General features: G+C 49.8%; 1 protein-coding gene across 7 annotated transcripts in view; it reads right to left on the reverse strand.

Annotated features, from left to right (window-relative positions):
- Window positions 1-2,428: 2,428 nt before the first annotated feature.
- The window catches only part of DLGAP2 (DLG associated protein 2), a 635,944-nt gene continuing 622,808 nt past the window's right edge, over window positions 2,429-15,564 (reverse strand). For all 7 annotated transcript variants that reach the window (XM_044939120.2, XM_044939128.2, XM_044939133.2 and 4 more), the window contains 2 exons: window positions 7,421-7,573; window positions 2,429-5,236 (listed from right to left, as the gene is read on the reverse strand). In XM_044939120.2, the coding sequence (XP_044795055.1) occupies window positions 5,018-5,236; window positions 7,421-7,573 (372 nt within the window). In that variant the 3' untranslated portion in view covers window positions 2,429-5,017. The remainder of the gene's footprint in view (window positions 5,237-7,420; window positions 7,574-15,564) is intronic.

Below are 15,564 nucleotides of genomic sequence, written 5' to 3' on the forward strand. Positions count from 1 at the left end.
CCTTGTTCAGGGAAACATTCAGAAACACTTGCTGTCAAAGCCCGAGAAAACAGAGAAAGGTCCCCTCATTGCTCGCTCCACTTTCAGACCCTCAAGAAGCTCGTGATAGCCTTGTGTTGGGCCCAGACGGCCTTCCCAGGAGGGGACCGCCGAGGCTGGTACTCAGGATCTGACTGGACTCCACAAGCACCCCTCACAGAGCAGGTGGGACCCGCTTTATCAAGAATGAGGACACTTTCACAACCTGACTACAGGGAGCTCAGAAGTTGTCAGGGCCATCAGTCTTTCACAGAATGTCAGTGAGGGTGACAGGAACAGGAGAGACGGGAACACGGAGTCAAGACAAGCTGTGGATGACGTAGGAACAGAAGCCCGGCTGCTCGGCCAGCCGACTGGAGATTCCTGGGTTTCTCCCTCGACTGCAGGGCCCTCTGCAGCCACTCTGTGCTAAAGGGCACTTCCTCAAGTGTGAAAGGGCACTTCCTCAGGCGTGAAAGCACACCTTCCCCAGCATCATGTCCACTGCCCACATTTATTGCAACTCTCAACGCAGTAAAGTGACAAGGTGGAACTCTTGCTGTGAAGGCACAGGGCTCTGATGTGACCTGGTGCCACGGGCGGATGACAAGCAGTGCAGGGGAGGCTGACAGGGCCATGCCCATTGCTCTAGCCCCGGTGGTGAAAATGTTCCTGCTAACCAGCAGCAGCTATAGTCTCGGTCACTTATACTTGAGGTTTTCTATTTTATTTTCAAATTTTGGAACAATGTCTTCTACCAAAACTTTCAAACAAGTGTAAACAAATGTGCAGATAAAAACAAAGGAGAATCTCAAGGTGTCCTAAGTGGCTGGTGTTTGAAAACCAGTGTCTCCAACTACCTGATTCGTATGTTAAATATGCAATTAAAAAAAAAAAAATCCAGCAGTTCCGGCTTTGAGAAGAAAGGAGGTGCCTGAGAAACACGTGGGGTTAAAAGTGTGTGTGGAGCTGTCTGGTTGACGTTGGGGGGCGTGGCAGGAAGGTGCCGCTTCTCAGAAGGGCAGGAGGCACACGTCCCACGCCCTCCGCAGGCTGACCTGTCGGGGTTGCCTTTCTGCACCCTCGGTGGGACACGTCCCTGCCCCATGGCCAAGGTTTGCAGGGCCTCCATTCCCCTGGACTGGGAGCTGGTGACTAATTCCAGACGTGCACTGGGGCCTTTGGGAGCCGACAGGACTCTGGAGGAGCTGAGGCTCTCCAGCCAAAGCAGCTCAAGCCTCGGCTGGGTCTCCTGTGTCGCTCCTCGGGGCGCTCGCGGTCCCCGTGACTGGACCCAGGTACTGTGGATGGCAGAGGGTTTCTCGCAGGGCATTCCCCTTTCTCCCACTTCCTCTGCGCCACCGGATGCTTCGGCCCAAACCAGGCAGCTGCTCCGAACAGCCGTCCTCGGTGCCCCTGCAGGCACTTGGATTGGACGTCTGCGCCATGCCTTTCCTTCCCAGCAAAGTCCATCCTGGACCTGGCTGAAGACCTGCATGAAAGTGCAATGTGGGATCTTCCAGTGAAGGTGATGGAGAGGTGGCTGCCCCACACAGACTTGGGAAAGGTGAACAGAACACAGACCCCCAAAGAAACGTCCCAGCCCTACATCTGTGGGCCCTGGATCCTGCTGTCTTCTGGCCTTAAATTTGGCCACTTCTGTCTGTAGGCATCAGCAGGGACAGTCTCTACTTGCAAGGTCACTGACTTGGTGGTTATTTTTCTTTAAAGAGGGAATCGTCAATGTAGCCTGATATTTTTTTCCAATCATACACTTTCCTGTTTAATGCTGGACGTCTTTAGTATCGACCTTGAGGTGAAAACATCAACATTTCCTTTTAAACAAAAATGTAATATTTTGGTATCATACCACAGTTCAACTCTTCACCCCTCATTCTAAGATGGTCCCATCAATTTGCTGAGAAACAATGGTAACAGCTGTCACTAACAACTCTCTCACGTTAAAGACAACTGTAACCAGTGAGGACGTATGCGATGAATCACACCAAAAGCGCATTTGTGAGCAGGTGAGATGTGCCTCTTCTGGGTTTTCTTAGACACTAGGACCCTGTTTATCATACTTTGTGTTCTGAAAGTTACATGGGGCCGTCAGCACGGCAACATCTGTGTGTTGGTCGTGAGGAACATGATTCTACAGGGCACCTGGTTATGATGGGCACGGGCCGTATCTCCCGGGAAGGGAAGTGTGTGATCACAGACAACGTGGCGCTTCCTTTCCATCGCAGATGTTCCTAGAATGTGGTGTGTTATCGTTTTCAACCATGTTCTCAAGCCTGAAGATCGTCTTTTGGGGAACTGCACCCACGACAGGACGAAATGGTTGCGGGTAGCTGCGTGCTCTGTGCCCGCAGGCGTGGCTGTAACAGCTCGTGCGATGCAGGAACACAAGTAGTATAAACAGTTTTATTTCTCTTTACATGTACAACGTGTAAACATGGCTTATCATCTGCCTTTCATGACGGGATGTCACCACGAGAACGGCTGTATTGCACTTGGTCGTGTCCCACACACGGTGACACTCCATCGACGCCGCTGCACGCACACCGCCCCCACCCCCCACAACCTTCTTTGGAACAACGAGGATCAAACAGGGGCTCGTACACGCTCCCCACCTCCAACCAACAACCGATGTCCAATTTAGTTTGGTGAATCTGCTCACCTATGGATGGTTCAGGTCAAGATTTTGGGGGGGTTTAAGATAAAAAAATGAGTATACAAAACATAAAAACATTAATCCAAATTCAGTGAGTGCTTTTAAGTGGGGATCAGAGAATCTGGGATCTAGAATCATTGTTGTCTAATTTTATAGTTGGTTGATAGCCATTTTGTACAAGTTCAAGGAAATGAGATAAAACCCATCAGCTTCCAGGTGAGGCACACCTGAGGAGGCTGCAAGCACGTTTGCATTTTACATCTCCCCTCGTCGGGAGTCACACCCAATTTCCTGTGGTTATTTCTAGAGAGCTGTTCGTCTTAATAACACATCATGTTTAAAGTCTAAAATGCCAATGCTTGCAAATACATTTGTCTTTAACAGAGTATACTAAATATAGGAAGAAGCATCTTTATTGTATACTACTCAGGATTTAGGTATTTATTTAGGTAGAAAAAAATGCTTAGAATACTCTGGGGAAATAGGGCTCATTTATAGAAGAATATTTCAGGGTGTTTTTTTTTTTTTTTTTTTTTTTGCATTTTTCAAGGATATACATTCGTACTGATTTTTGCTTCCAAATATATTTTAAGGCTGTTTGGTAAAATATATACCAGATATGAGGTTCCATTTACAGGGTTTTGTTCTTACAGGGACTTCTTAACTACTCAGCTTTAAAAAAGTAAAACTGTGAAGCTATACATGCTTTGCTATCACCTGTGCTCCTACGAACCCCATGCTTCGTGGAATGTGGACTATGAGGAAGAGAGACGCGGCGGGCGGCAGGCGCCTGCCTGTGCAAGGACGCCGCCGGGGCTCTCACGCCAGAGGCGTGGAGGGCGGTGCGTCTTAAAGTGCGAGTCAAACAGGAAAACAAAGTGCTATGGAGGGGGGTCTGTGCTGCTGGGCTGGGGGCCCGCACTCCCAGGGCTGCGGGGCACACGGCGTCCCGCGGAAACGCTGTGGCCCCTGCTTTTACCTGGAGTCACAGCGAGGACTCTAGTCTGGGGTCAAGTGGGTAAGTCCATGGGCGCTTCCTTTCAGGTGGTGTCTCAACAGACACACAACCATCCAGTTGGAACAATGGTCCCGGCATCTAAATTTAACGAGATGAATGGAAAACCTTCCATTAGAGACCTTCCTATTTTTCTCCTTGCCAATCAGACTCACGAAAACAAATTACTTTTCTGAAAGTCCACAGCTGGAAAGCACAATGTGACCTTTTTTTTTTTTTTTGTCATGTCAAAAACAGGCAAGAAATATATTCTGGACTTCAGCTGTACTGCATAGAACAAAAGAATTCTGGAAAAATACAATGTAAACCACATTTCTTCTTTACCATTTAAACTGAGATATACTTACCACACACATTCATATTTCTTAAACTTTTTACAGCATCACAACTGTCATTTTAAACAAGCAAACTTTTTTTGTTTTGTTTTTTGTTTTTTAAAGGATACCCTGGAAAGTCAACTGATAGAGCATTTGAGAATATATATACATCTATAAAAAAAAATCACATGGAGCATAAAGGGTGAAACTTAGAGACAGAACCGTGGGTGATAGTTTAAGTTACAAAGGGATAAAAAATAAACGACTCTTTTATCTGATTAAAGACAAGTGTGTTCTCTTTGTACCCCTGCTACAGAAGAGTCGACCTCTCTTAAGACTCTCTGTTTCCGTCTGTCTCTCCCTGTGTGGATGGACATTCAGCTGACTTCTGGCCGTGGAGATGCTGTGCTGAGTTTGCGGGGGCAGAGGTGGACTTCCACCCCAGGTTTCCAGAGAAGCGCGAGACGGGGAGCTTGGTGGCTGCAGAGACGACTCCTCATCACCATGGACTTGGCACAGGAACCATGTGAAGGGTCGCCGGGTTCAGGGCACAGGGACCCCAGGCCGCGGGGTGGGGGTCTTCCTTTCCTGCACTCAAGCTGTAGCACCTTCTCTTGGGGTATCTAATGCCTTGAGAGTGCTGAGACACACCCTTTCACAGTTGTTTGTTATTCTCGCCTCTAATATCACACGATTTTATAAAAATATAAATAACAAAGTGTGAACTGGGTTCCATCTCAAGCGGTTTCCTCGACCCCCTCTGGGAACAGAGGGGTGCGTCAGGGGTCCCCACGCCGCTCCGGCCCCGGGGGTGGGCATCCGGGCAGTCTGGGAGAAGTCGCTGTGGCCGTGAGCTCGGACGTCCGGGCGCTCCAGGGTGTTTATGGCACAAACATGACGGCGGGGCGGACTCGCTGGAGGAATGAGACGGGAGTGACGAGGGGGTGGCGCTCGGCGCGGCTAAGGCTCCGCGGGGCGGGGTATGGCCCCGCCCTAGAGCCGCGTCTGGGCCTCGGGGATGTAGATCTCGATGCTGTCGGCCCGCTCGCTGGCCGAGCTCTGGCGGAAGGACGCCGCCCTCTTGGCCGCCGCCAGCCGCCTCCGCGCCTCCTGCCGCTGTCTGTCCGGCAGGTCCAGAGACTTCTCTCTGGTGATGGGGAGTTTCCCTCTGGGGGGCTTCTTTGGTATTGGAGGGGGGACCTTTCTTTCTTCCTGAAAAGCATCACAAGTCAAGAGTGGGGGTCAGAGAGCCTGGCCCTCCCCGCCGCCCACCCCCGCCCACCCCCGCCCACCCCCCACGGTGCCGCCCGGTTCCCCGGGCAGGAAGCCTCTGGGCACGTGAACCTGGGCCTCGGTCTTGGTTGTGGCACCGTTCTGCCCCTGCTGCTGGGTGAACGCTCCCTCACAAACGCACACCTGCTAACCTTCACGGGGGCCTGCACGACGCCCCCTGACAGCTTGAGACACTAATCTATTCAACAGACTGCATGGAAACCACCTCTAATCCTCTGCCACGGGCTTCAGACCCCTCGACATTAACTACCTACGGCTTTTCACTTGCATGGGAATCGGATGTGAATAACACAACCCCAAGATCCGAGCACGCCTTTTCCAGAAAGAGAGAGACTGTCCGATTCCGCAGCAAAGGAACACCGGGAGCTGGCAAGTGCCCCGGGCACGGGAGAGGCCTGCGTCCCCCCTCGCGCCCTCTGTTTGCTGGGCTGGGATCACACACCAGACCTGCCCAGGCAGGAGGGAGGGTCACACGGAGTCCTTGCTCAAAAGGGGCGTGGCCTTTTCTGAGCACGTGCCCAGCTGCTGGGGGAAACATTCATTTGTGCTTTCCCTTTCAGCCTCCTAAAGGACCCGAAGGCACCATGGTGCCCAGGCCTGGCCACCATGGCGGGTTCAGTGCACACACGGCAGAACCCGACGTCTGTCCTACTGTTTTTGGCAGGAAGATAATCTCGGTGTTTGGAACTTTGTTCTTAGGGCCAGAAGCAATGTCCTTCCCGACTTGATGGCAGGGGTCAGTAGGGGTAATTACTTTGCCAAGACTTCCAGCTATTTCAGAATGTAACTCTTGCCCTGAGTGAGGGACTGTACTTGTCTCTTTGCACGCCTGTGGGGCCTCTGAAACATGTAGCAGTGAAACCAGCCCTTGTGGGAGCCTCCCTTCACACTGAGTCCACCTAGGCTCACAGCCTTTCTGCAGCTGGGGTGGGGGTTGGGGTGGGGCGGTGGCCCTGCAGATCTGCAAGGACCTGGGCCCGGGGGGCAGGATGCGGAGCTTGGGCTGCGTTCCAGGGCTGCTCGCCTCCCGGACAGGGTGCGGTGCCCTCAGCAGGACACCGTGTTCACTCTGAGGACTACCCGCTATGTAGAGTTGGGTACAGGGTGATATTAGTGGTCAGGTACAGAAGAATGGAAAATGGGAAGGGCTTTTACGTGTCTTCAGGCTAGTTTAAAAGTTGGATTTTTAGTGGTTTCCTAGAATAACTTTTTCACTGGGAATCATTACTTATGATCACCTTCATTCATGACCAAACCATAGACCTCCTGGACTTACTCATGCACAACCTGGTCGTTTGTACGCCCCTCCGCCCCCGTCTGCAGTGACAAGGGCTTTGTCAGCACCTGTGATCGAGCGATGGTCTCCAACCTGGACCACGGGAGGCATGTTTTAGGGAAAAAGGATGATGATGGTCTGCGTGCTAATTATCTAGATGTACAACCCTCAGCTACTCCCCTGCCCCAAAGTATCTCGGATCAATTGTCTTTATTTTGATTGATAATGTCTGTCTAAGAAAATCAGATTATTATCCTGGAGAACTTCTCTAAGATGCGTCAGGAAGTCAATGTCTTTATAGCTAATTCACACTTATTTCTCAGCCCTAGAGAAGATGATACTTAAAGGGAAGAGCTGAAATCACAGGTCAAACTTAATGGGCATTTTCAGCCTATCTCAGGGCCAGCTCTATAGGAAGTGTACATCCTTGAAGTGTTCAGTGAAGTTTACAGTGTTTCTCATCTCCACAGGCATCACTGTAAGCAACCTGAAGCCTGTGGGAACCACCACAGTGCAGTCCACACAGAGGGTGGTGGCGATGGTAATAATTCAGAGGACGGGCCCGCCAGGAAACGCGACTGCAAATTCACACGTGGGTTCTGTTGGTGTCTTCTCGGAATTGTCAGCAAGAAAGGGACTTACTATACGCGCTGATGACTCTAGCACCAGCCTGGTTGTGCAGACATGGGTTTAGGTGTGATATCAGATCCTGTCCTGTTAACTGCAGACTGAGACACGCATGGTAACATGGTACTTGGACCACGTGCAGGGATTGTGGGCAGGGATGGGGGCGGTGAGCTCAGTGTGGGGATGCAGCAGGGGCTTACCTTCCTCTCCGGGGATTCGACTACTTTCCAGTCGGTGAGCTTCAGCTGGTGCAACTCATCGAACTTCATGCTGACATCCTGAACGGACAGCTGCAGCATGTCCCAGTAGCCGGCCAGATCCTGGGAGGTGGGCCTGGGCATGGCGCTGGGGTCCTGCCGGACACATGCACAGTTAGAGCCGTGGAGACCTCTGGGCAGGGCAGGGGGAAGGGGCTGCTTTTTCCAATGAGGGGGGTCTGGGAGAAGCCTCCGTAATTAGAATTGGGTGCACATGCTCCTGAGGACCCATGAGGATCTAGTGACGGTTTACGTGAGTGTTTGCTGACAGTTAAAAAAATCTGTGATGGAATTCCACCTGAGCTATTTCAAATCCTAAAAGATGATGCTGTTAAAGTGCTGTACTCAATATGTCAGCAAATTTGGAAAACTCCAGCAGTACTGGAAAATGTGTTTTCATTCCAATCCCCAAAAAGGGCAATGTCAAAGAATGTTCATACTACCTCACAACTGCACTTATTTCACATGCTAGCAAAGTAATGCTCAAAATTCTCCAAGCTAGGTTTCAACAGTATGTGAACCGAGAACTTCTATATGTTCAAGGTGGATTTAGAAAAGGAAGAGGAACCAGAGATCAAACTGACAACATCTGTTGGATCATAGAGAAAGCAAGAGAATTCCAGAACACCTGGTTGGTTCATTGACTACACCAAAGTCTTTGACTGTGGATCACAACAAACTGGAAAATTCTTCAAGAGATGGGAATACCATGACACCTGACCTGCCTCCTGAGAAACCTGTATGCAGGTTAAGAAGCAACAGTTAGGACTGGGCATGGAATAACAGTCTGGTTCAAAAGTCAGGAAAGGAGTACATCAAGGGTGTATATTGTCACCCTGCTTATTTAACTTAAATGCAGAATACATTAAGAGAAATGCTGGGCTGGATGAAGTACAAACTGAAATCAAGATTGCCAGGGGAAATATCAATAACCTCAGATATGCAGATGACACCACCCTTATGGCAGAAAGTGAAGAAGAACTAAAGAGCCTCTTGATGAAAGTGAAAGATGAGAGTGAAGAAGCTGGTTTAAAACTCAACATTCAAAAAACAAAGATCATGGCATCCAGTCCCATCACTTCATGGCAAATAGATGGGGAAACAAGGGAAACAGTGACAGACTTTATTTTGGGGGGCTCCAAAATCACTGCAGATGGTGGCTACAGCTTTGAAATTAAAAGACCCTTGCTTCTTGAAAGAAAAGCTATGACTAACCTAGACAGCATATTAAAAAGCAAAGGCATTACTTTGACAACAAAGGTTCATCTAGGGAAAGTTATGGTTTTTCCAGTAGTCATGTTTGGATGTGAGAGTTGGACCATAAAAAAAGCTGAGTGCAGAAGAATTGATTCTTTTGAACTGTGGTGTTGGAGAAGACTCTTGAGAGTCCCTTGGACTGTGAAGAGATCAAACCAGTCCATCTTAAAGGAAATAAGTCCTGAATATTCATTGGAAGGACTGATGCTGAAGCTGAAGCTCCAATTCTCTGGCCACCTGATGTGAAGAGCCAACTGATTAGAAAAGACCCTGATGCTGGGAAAGATTGAAGGCAGAAGGAGAAGGGGCCGACAGAGGACAAGATGATTGGATGGCATCACCGACTCGATGGACATGAGTTTGAGCAAGCTCTGGGAAATGGTGAAGGACAGGGAAGCCTGGCGTGCTGCAGTCCGTGGGGTCTCTAAGAGTTGGACATGACTGAGCAATTGAACACCAACAGATCTTAAAAGTCTGCATTGTGTGTGATTCCAATTGTAGGACATGCTGGAGAGGGCACAACTACAGAGACAGTAAAAAGATGAGAGGTGGCTAGGGGCTGAGGGAAGACAAGGGGTGACCAGGGGCAGCATAGAGGATTTTCAGGACTGTGAGGCCGCTCTGCGTGTCACTGTCCTGGTAGACACGTGTCATATATTTGTCTAAATCCACAGACTGTCCAACAGCAAGAGTGAGCCCTGATGGAAATCGTGGACTCGTGGTGATGGTGATGGTGATGGTTTGTGCGGGTTCATCAGTCGTGACACACGGCCCGTCTGCTGGGGATGCTGATAGTGGTGGGGCTGGTGTGTGGCAACCGGGAGTACGTGGCATTTTCTCTGTATTTTCCACCCAGTTTTGCTGTGAATTTACAATGGCTCAAAAAATGTATATTAACGTGGTTGAAAAATGGGCAGAGGATCACCGGGCACATGAAAAGATGCTCGGCATCACTAATCATCAGAGAAATGCACAGCAAAACCACAGTGCGGTCTCACCTTGCACCTGTCCCAGTGGCCATCATCAGACAGGAAGTAACAAGGTTTTGAGGATGCAGAGAGAAGGGAGCCCTTGTGTGCTGCTGGTGGGAACACAGACTGGTGCGGCCACTATGGAGAACAGTATGGAGTATCCTCACAAATTCAACATGCAGCCAGCACACAACCCAACGGTGCACTCTTGGGTGTTATCCAAAGAAATGAAACACTAATTCAAAAAGACACATGCACTCCCACATTCACTGCAAAACTATTTACAATAGCGAGACATGGAAGCAGCCAAAGTGTCCTTCAGCAGAGAGGATGTCATGCATATATATACTGAAATACTACTCCAGTGTAACAAAGAATGAAATCTTGAAATCTGCGATAACATGTAAGTCAGACAGAAAAAGAAAAATGCTGTATGACTTCACTTGTATGTTGAACCTAAAAATCAAAACAAATGAACAAACATAACACGACGGAAACAGAGTCATAGATACAGAGAACAAACAGGTGTTTGCAGAGGGAACTGGGGATGGGGGTGAGAAATAAGTTCAGGAGATAAGGAGGTACGGACTGCCAGCTGCAAAATAAGAGAGTCATGGGAATGAAACTTACAGTGTGGGGAATCCAGGAATAATTGTGCAGCCTCTTTGTATGGTGACATGTTGTAACTAGACTTACCGTGTTGATCAGTTTGAAACATCAAATCACTATGCTGTGCATCAGGAACTAACATGGTGCTGCATTTCAAAAAATAAAGAAGCAAACTCATAGAAAAAGGGACCAGATTTGTGGTTACTAGAGGCAGGGGTGGGGTGGGAGGAGGGGGAACGCAATGAAGGTGGCCAAAGATACGAACTTCTAATAACAGGATACACCAATACTAAGAATGTGAGGTACAGCACGATAAATACAGTCTGCACTGCTGTTCCTAATATGAAAGCTGTTAAGACAGTAAATCCTGAAGGCTCTCACCACAAGGAAAATTACCTTTTTCTACCTCTTTGTGTACCCACAAGACGTGATGGATGTTCTCTAAGATTATGGTGGCAATCATTTCATGATACCAGTCAGATCACGCTTCTGTACCCCTACACTTATCCAGTGCTGCATGTTCATTGTATCTCAACACAACTGGGAGAAGATGGAACCTGGGGATGGTGGCGCCTGTTATGGTTTTGATGCCTGGACAGTTCTGGCAGCTGAGGCCCTCTGGTTCTGGGCGCCTGTGGGGTTCCTGGGCAGGATCTGTGGTGGTGCTGGTGGTGGGGGGCACTGGGGAGGTGGGGCCTGTTTCCTTCTGTCCTCTGAGGGGTCTCAGCCCTGCTTCTGAAGGTCAGAGACACCCTACGTGTGCACCATGGATGCCGTTGCCCTGGCTTGGAGGGAGGGCTTGGCAGGTCAGGTTCCTGCCCTGGGAGGACAGCTGACGCCACCGAGTGGTGCATGGGCAGCCAAGGGTGGATGTGGCCCCAAGACGCGTTTGCTCCTGCATGTGCTTATCAGGGCACTGATCCATTTCACGGAGCCCCACCCTCGTGAGCTTTCCCCCCACAGTCCCCTCCTGTCACCCCCACCGGGGCCAGGATTCAATGTGTGAATGCTGGGGACACAGACCTCCAGTCCTGGTTGCTCCTGCACATGCTTATCAGGGCACTGATCCACTCACGGAGCCCCAGCCTTGTGAGCTTTTCCCCCACAGACCCCTCCTGTCACCCCCACCGGGGCCAGGACTCGACGTGTGAATGCTGGAGGACACAGATGTCTAGTCCTTGTTCCATGCCCACACCCACTAGGCCACTCTCTGGGCCCTGTCCATCCTGCCCGACGTGACCGGATGGCAGCTGTGCTGAACTGCTGGGAGGGGGTCAGAATCGCCGTCTGAGCCACTTGCACACAAAGCCCTCATTTTCTGCTCTGAGTGAGAATTGCAACCCCGGCGGCCGTTTACTGTGTGAGGACCATTCTCCACTGAGCCACCAGGGGGCGACCTGGTGTGCAGACCGAAGAGCCTGATGGGCAGGTGCAGGGTCGCGCACAGGTTCAGGGTTGGATGGGGTCACGTACAGGGTCAGAGCGAGGTGCAGGGTCAGGGTCAGGGTCAGATACAGGGTCAGGGTCAGGCTCAGGGTTGGGTCAGGGTCATGTCAGGGTCAGGTGTGGGAGGGTTCGTCAGGTCGCCAGACCTGGGTTGTCATGCACTCGCCTGAGTTTGAGCTCAGCTGCCGCTTGTGAAGGAAAACAGTGAAGGCCTTGCTCTGAGCTGTGCCTTGCAGGTGATGGGGTTTGGGGGGACCAACAGGGGCTCCCTGGATGTCTGGGGCTGGCAGGGTGCTCCTCCCCGACAGTGGGTCCTGAGCCGCGTGTCCTCCTCCTGGAGGATGAAGCCGGCACAGCGACCCCTCCTCCCCTCCCCACCCCACAGGGGCAGGTGTGAAGGGCCTGCATGTGTCTGAGGATCACGTCGCCCAAGAGTGAACTCCAGGGTCACTGGGCCTCTGCTCTGGGCACTGGGGGGCAGAGGCCATGGTCATGGTAGACCCCAGCATGGTCAGGGCCTTGCTCTGTGTCCTCTACTCCTTTCTGGGAGGTGTGGCTATGTCTGTGTCCCTGGACACTCCCACGCCCTGGTCTGTTTGTAAGCCTCATCTGTCACATCAAGGTGGGCCAGGCCAGTCTCCTCCCCCAGCAAGTGCACAGAGCTGTTCATCCCTGTTGACTGCATGCAGGGCCCCAGGGTGCTATCTGGCCCCAGCATGGGAGGTCCTGGGATGTGGGCTCAGATGCTCTGTGTTCTAGAACATTCTCTGGGACCTGTGTGTCCTGAGAAGGGCTGAGGAGAGACCGTGGTCTCATTCAAGTGCAGCGTTAGATCAGCGGTCTGTGTGTGACTCCATCTCTCCCAGCTCTGGGGGTGCTGAGCCGCTGGCCCTAGGGCCACAGGGGTCCACCCGCTAGTGTCAAGGGCAGGCCCTTCCCAGAGTCCATCCTCAACAGCCAGTGGGTCTGACTCACTCCCTGGGGCCATTCCTTTGACTTAGAACTAGAGCTGCCAACGAGGACAGTGTGGTTTTGATGAGCAGGGCCCTGCCGGCACTTTCAGCCCCTCTGCTGACGGTCTGCCCAGAGCCCAGGAACCTCCTCCAAGTGCTCTGGGGCTTTTGGTACAATGGAGGGCACACGAAAAGGAAGCGGTCATGCCAGACCTCCTATGGCCAACACAAAGTGCAATCTGACGTGTGTAAGAGGTGTCAAGGATGTGAAGCTGGATAATTCTTAGGTCTAATACCAGCTATATCTGGCAGAGAAGACGTGCATTGCTCACAGCTGGAAGACTGTTACTGTGCTACATGGAGGTTCCTGAAGACACGGACAACCCTCCCATCGGCTCAGTGGAACAGGGACCACGCCCTCTGGTGGCCTCAATCAGTCCTCAGAGATGGCGATGGGGTAGAGCTGGGGGCAGGACACGCCTGGGGGACGGGAGAGCCGAGTGTTTCTACAACTGCACGTTCCTTTGAGGGACCCTAAGCCTGCCTATCCATGCTTTTGAACCGTGGTGTTGGAGAAGACTCTTGAGAGTCCCTTGGACTGCAAGGAGATCCAACCAGTCCATTCTGAAGGAGATCAGCCCTGGGATTTCTTTGGAAGGAATGATGCTAAAGCTGAAACTTCAGTACTTTGGCCACCTCATGCGAAGAGTTGACTCATTGGAAAAGACTCTGATGCGGGGAGGCATTGGGGGCAGGAGGAGAAGGGGACGACAGAGGATGAGATGGCTGGATGGCATCACTGACTCGATGGACGTGAGTCTGAGTGAACTCCGGGAGTTGGTGATAGACAGGGAGGCCTGGCGTGCTGCGATTCATGGGGTCACAAAGAGTTGGACATGACTGAGCGACTGAACTGAACTGAAGCCTGCCTATTCCCCGCTCTTAAATGTTGATTGTAACTTCACGGCATAGGCGATCAGGTGCTAACACTTTAAATCTCATGATGCACTTGAATGGGATTAATGGAAAATATTGGAGAAAACATTCTTTTTAATGATCCTGATGAAAAGGGATGAATTGGCAACTCTGACGTGCTAGGCTGCCTACGTGTGGAAGAACATGCTGCAAACTCACAGGCCTCCTTGTGAATTTAAGAACAGACCAAAACAAGACCGAGGCACCATGAACTGCTGCTTGTGTGTTAATGAAAATGTCTGGTCTGAAAGAGGTCAGTGTATGGATTATAAATAAAAATACATAAAAGAGGTTGTAAAGTAGTGTGAATACCATTGAGCTGTTGCTCTTCAATGACTTTCTCCAAATAATTATTGTTTCTCCAAAATAATATCGGTGAGTACTTTCTTTGGTCAGATAAGGAAAACGTATGTGTGTTATGATACATATTTATATTTATTGATAGACAGAGTGCCTGATGAACTATGGATGGAGGTTCGTGACATTGTACAGGAGACAGGGATCAAGACCATCCCCATGCAAAAGAAATGCAAAAAAGCAAAATGGCTGTCAGGGGAGGCCTTACAAATAGCTGTGGAAAGAAGAGAAGCAAAAAGCAAAGGAGAAAAGGAAAGATATAAGCATCTGAATGCAGAGTTCCAAAGAATAGCAAGAAGAGATAAGAAAGCCTTCCTCAGTGATCAATGCAAAGAAATAGAGGAAAACAACAGAATGGGAAAGGCTAGAGATCTCTTCAAGAAAATCAGAGATACCAAGGGAACATTTCATGCAAAGATTGGCTCAATAAAGGACAGAAATGGTATGGACCTAACAGAAGCAGAAGATATTAAGAAGAGGTGGCAAGAATACACAGAAGAACTGCACAAAAAAGATCTTCACGACCCAGATAATCACAATGGTGTGATCACTCACCGAGAGCCAGACATCCTGGAATGTGAAGTCAAGTGGGCCTTAGAAAGCATTACTATGAACAAAGCTAGTGGAGGTGATGGAATTCCAGTTGAGCTATTTCAAATCCTGAAAGATGATGCTGTGAAAGTGCTGCACTCAATATGCCAGCAAAATTGGAAAACTCAGCAGTGGCCACAGGACTGGAAAAGGTCAGTTTTCATTCCAATCCCTAAGAAAGGCAATGCCAAAGAATGCCCAAAGTACTGCACAATTGCACTCATCTCACATGCTAGTAAAGTAATGCTAAAAATTCTCCAAGCCAGGCTTTAGCAATACGTGAAATGTGAACTTCCAGATGTTCAAGCTGGTTTTAGAAAAGGCAGAGGAACCAGAGATCAAATTGCCAACATCCGCTGGATCATGGAAAAAGCAAGAGAGTTTCAGAAAAACATCTATTTCTGCTTTACTGACTATGCCAAAGCCTTTGACTATGTGGATCACAATAAACTGTGGAAAATTCTGAAAGAGATGGGAATACCAGACCACCTGACCTGTCTCTTAAGAAACCTATATGCAGGTCAGGAAGCAACAGTTAGAACTGGACATGGAACAACAGACTGGTTGCAAATAGGAAAAGGAGTACGTCAAGGCTGTATATTGTCACCCTGCGTTTTTAACTTATATGCAGAGTACATCATGAGAAATGCTGGGCTAGAAGAAGCACAAGCTGGAATCAAGATTGCCGGCAGAAATATCAATCACCTCAGATATGCAGATGACACCACCCTTATGGTAGAAAGTGAAGAGGAACTCAAAAGCCTCTTGATGAAAGTGAAAGTGGAGAGTGAAAAAGTTGGCTTAAAGCTCAACATTCGGAAAACGAAGATCATGGCAGCTGGTCTCATCACTTCATGGGAAATAGATGGGAAGCAGTGGAAACAGAGTCAGACTTTATTTTTTTTGGCTCCAAAATCACTGCAGATGG

The sequence above is a fragment of the Bubalus bubalis genome, chromosome 1 (assembly GCF_019923935.1).
Source record: "Bubalus bubalis isolate 160015118507 breed Murrah chromosome 1, NDDB_SH_1, whole genome shotgun sequence".
In the NCBI taxonomy this organism is placed as follows: Eukaryota; Metazoa; Chordata; class Mammalia; order Artiodactyla; family Bovidae; genus Bubalus; species Bubalus bubalis.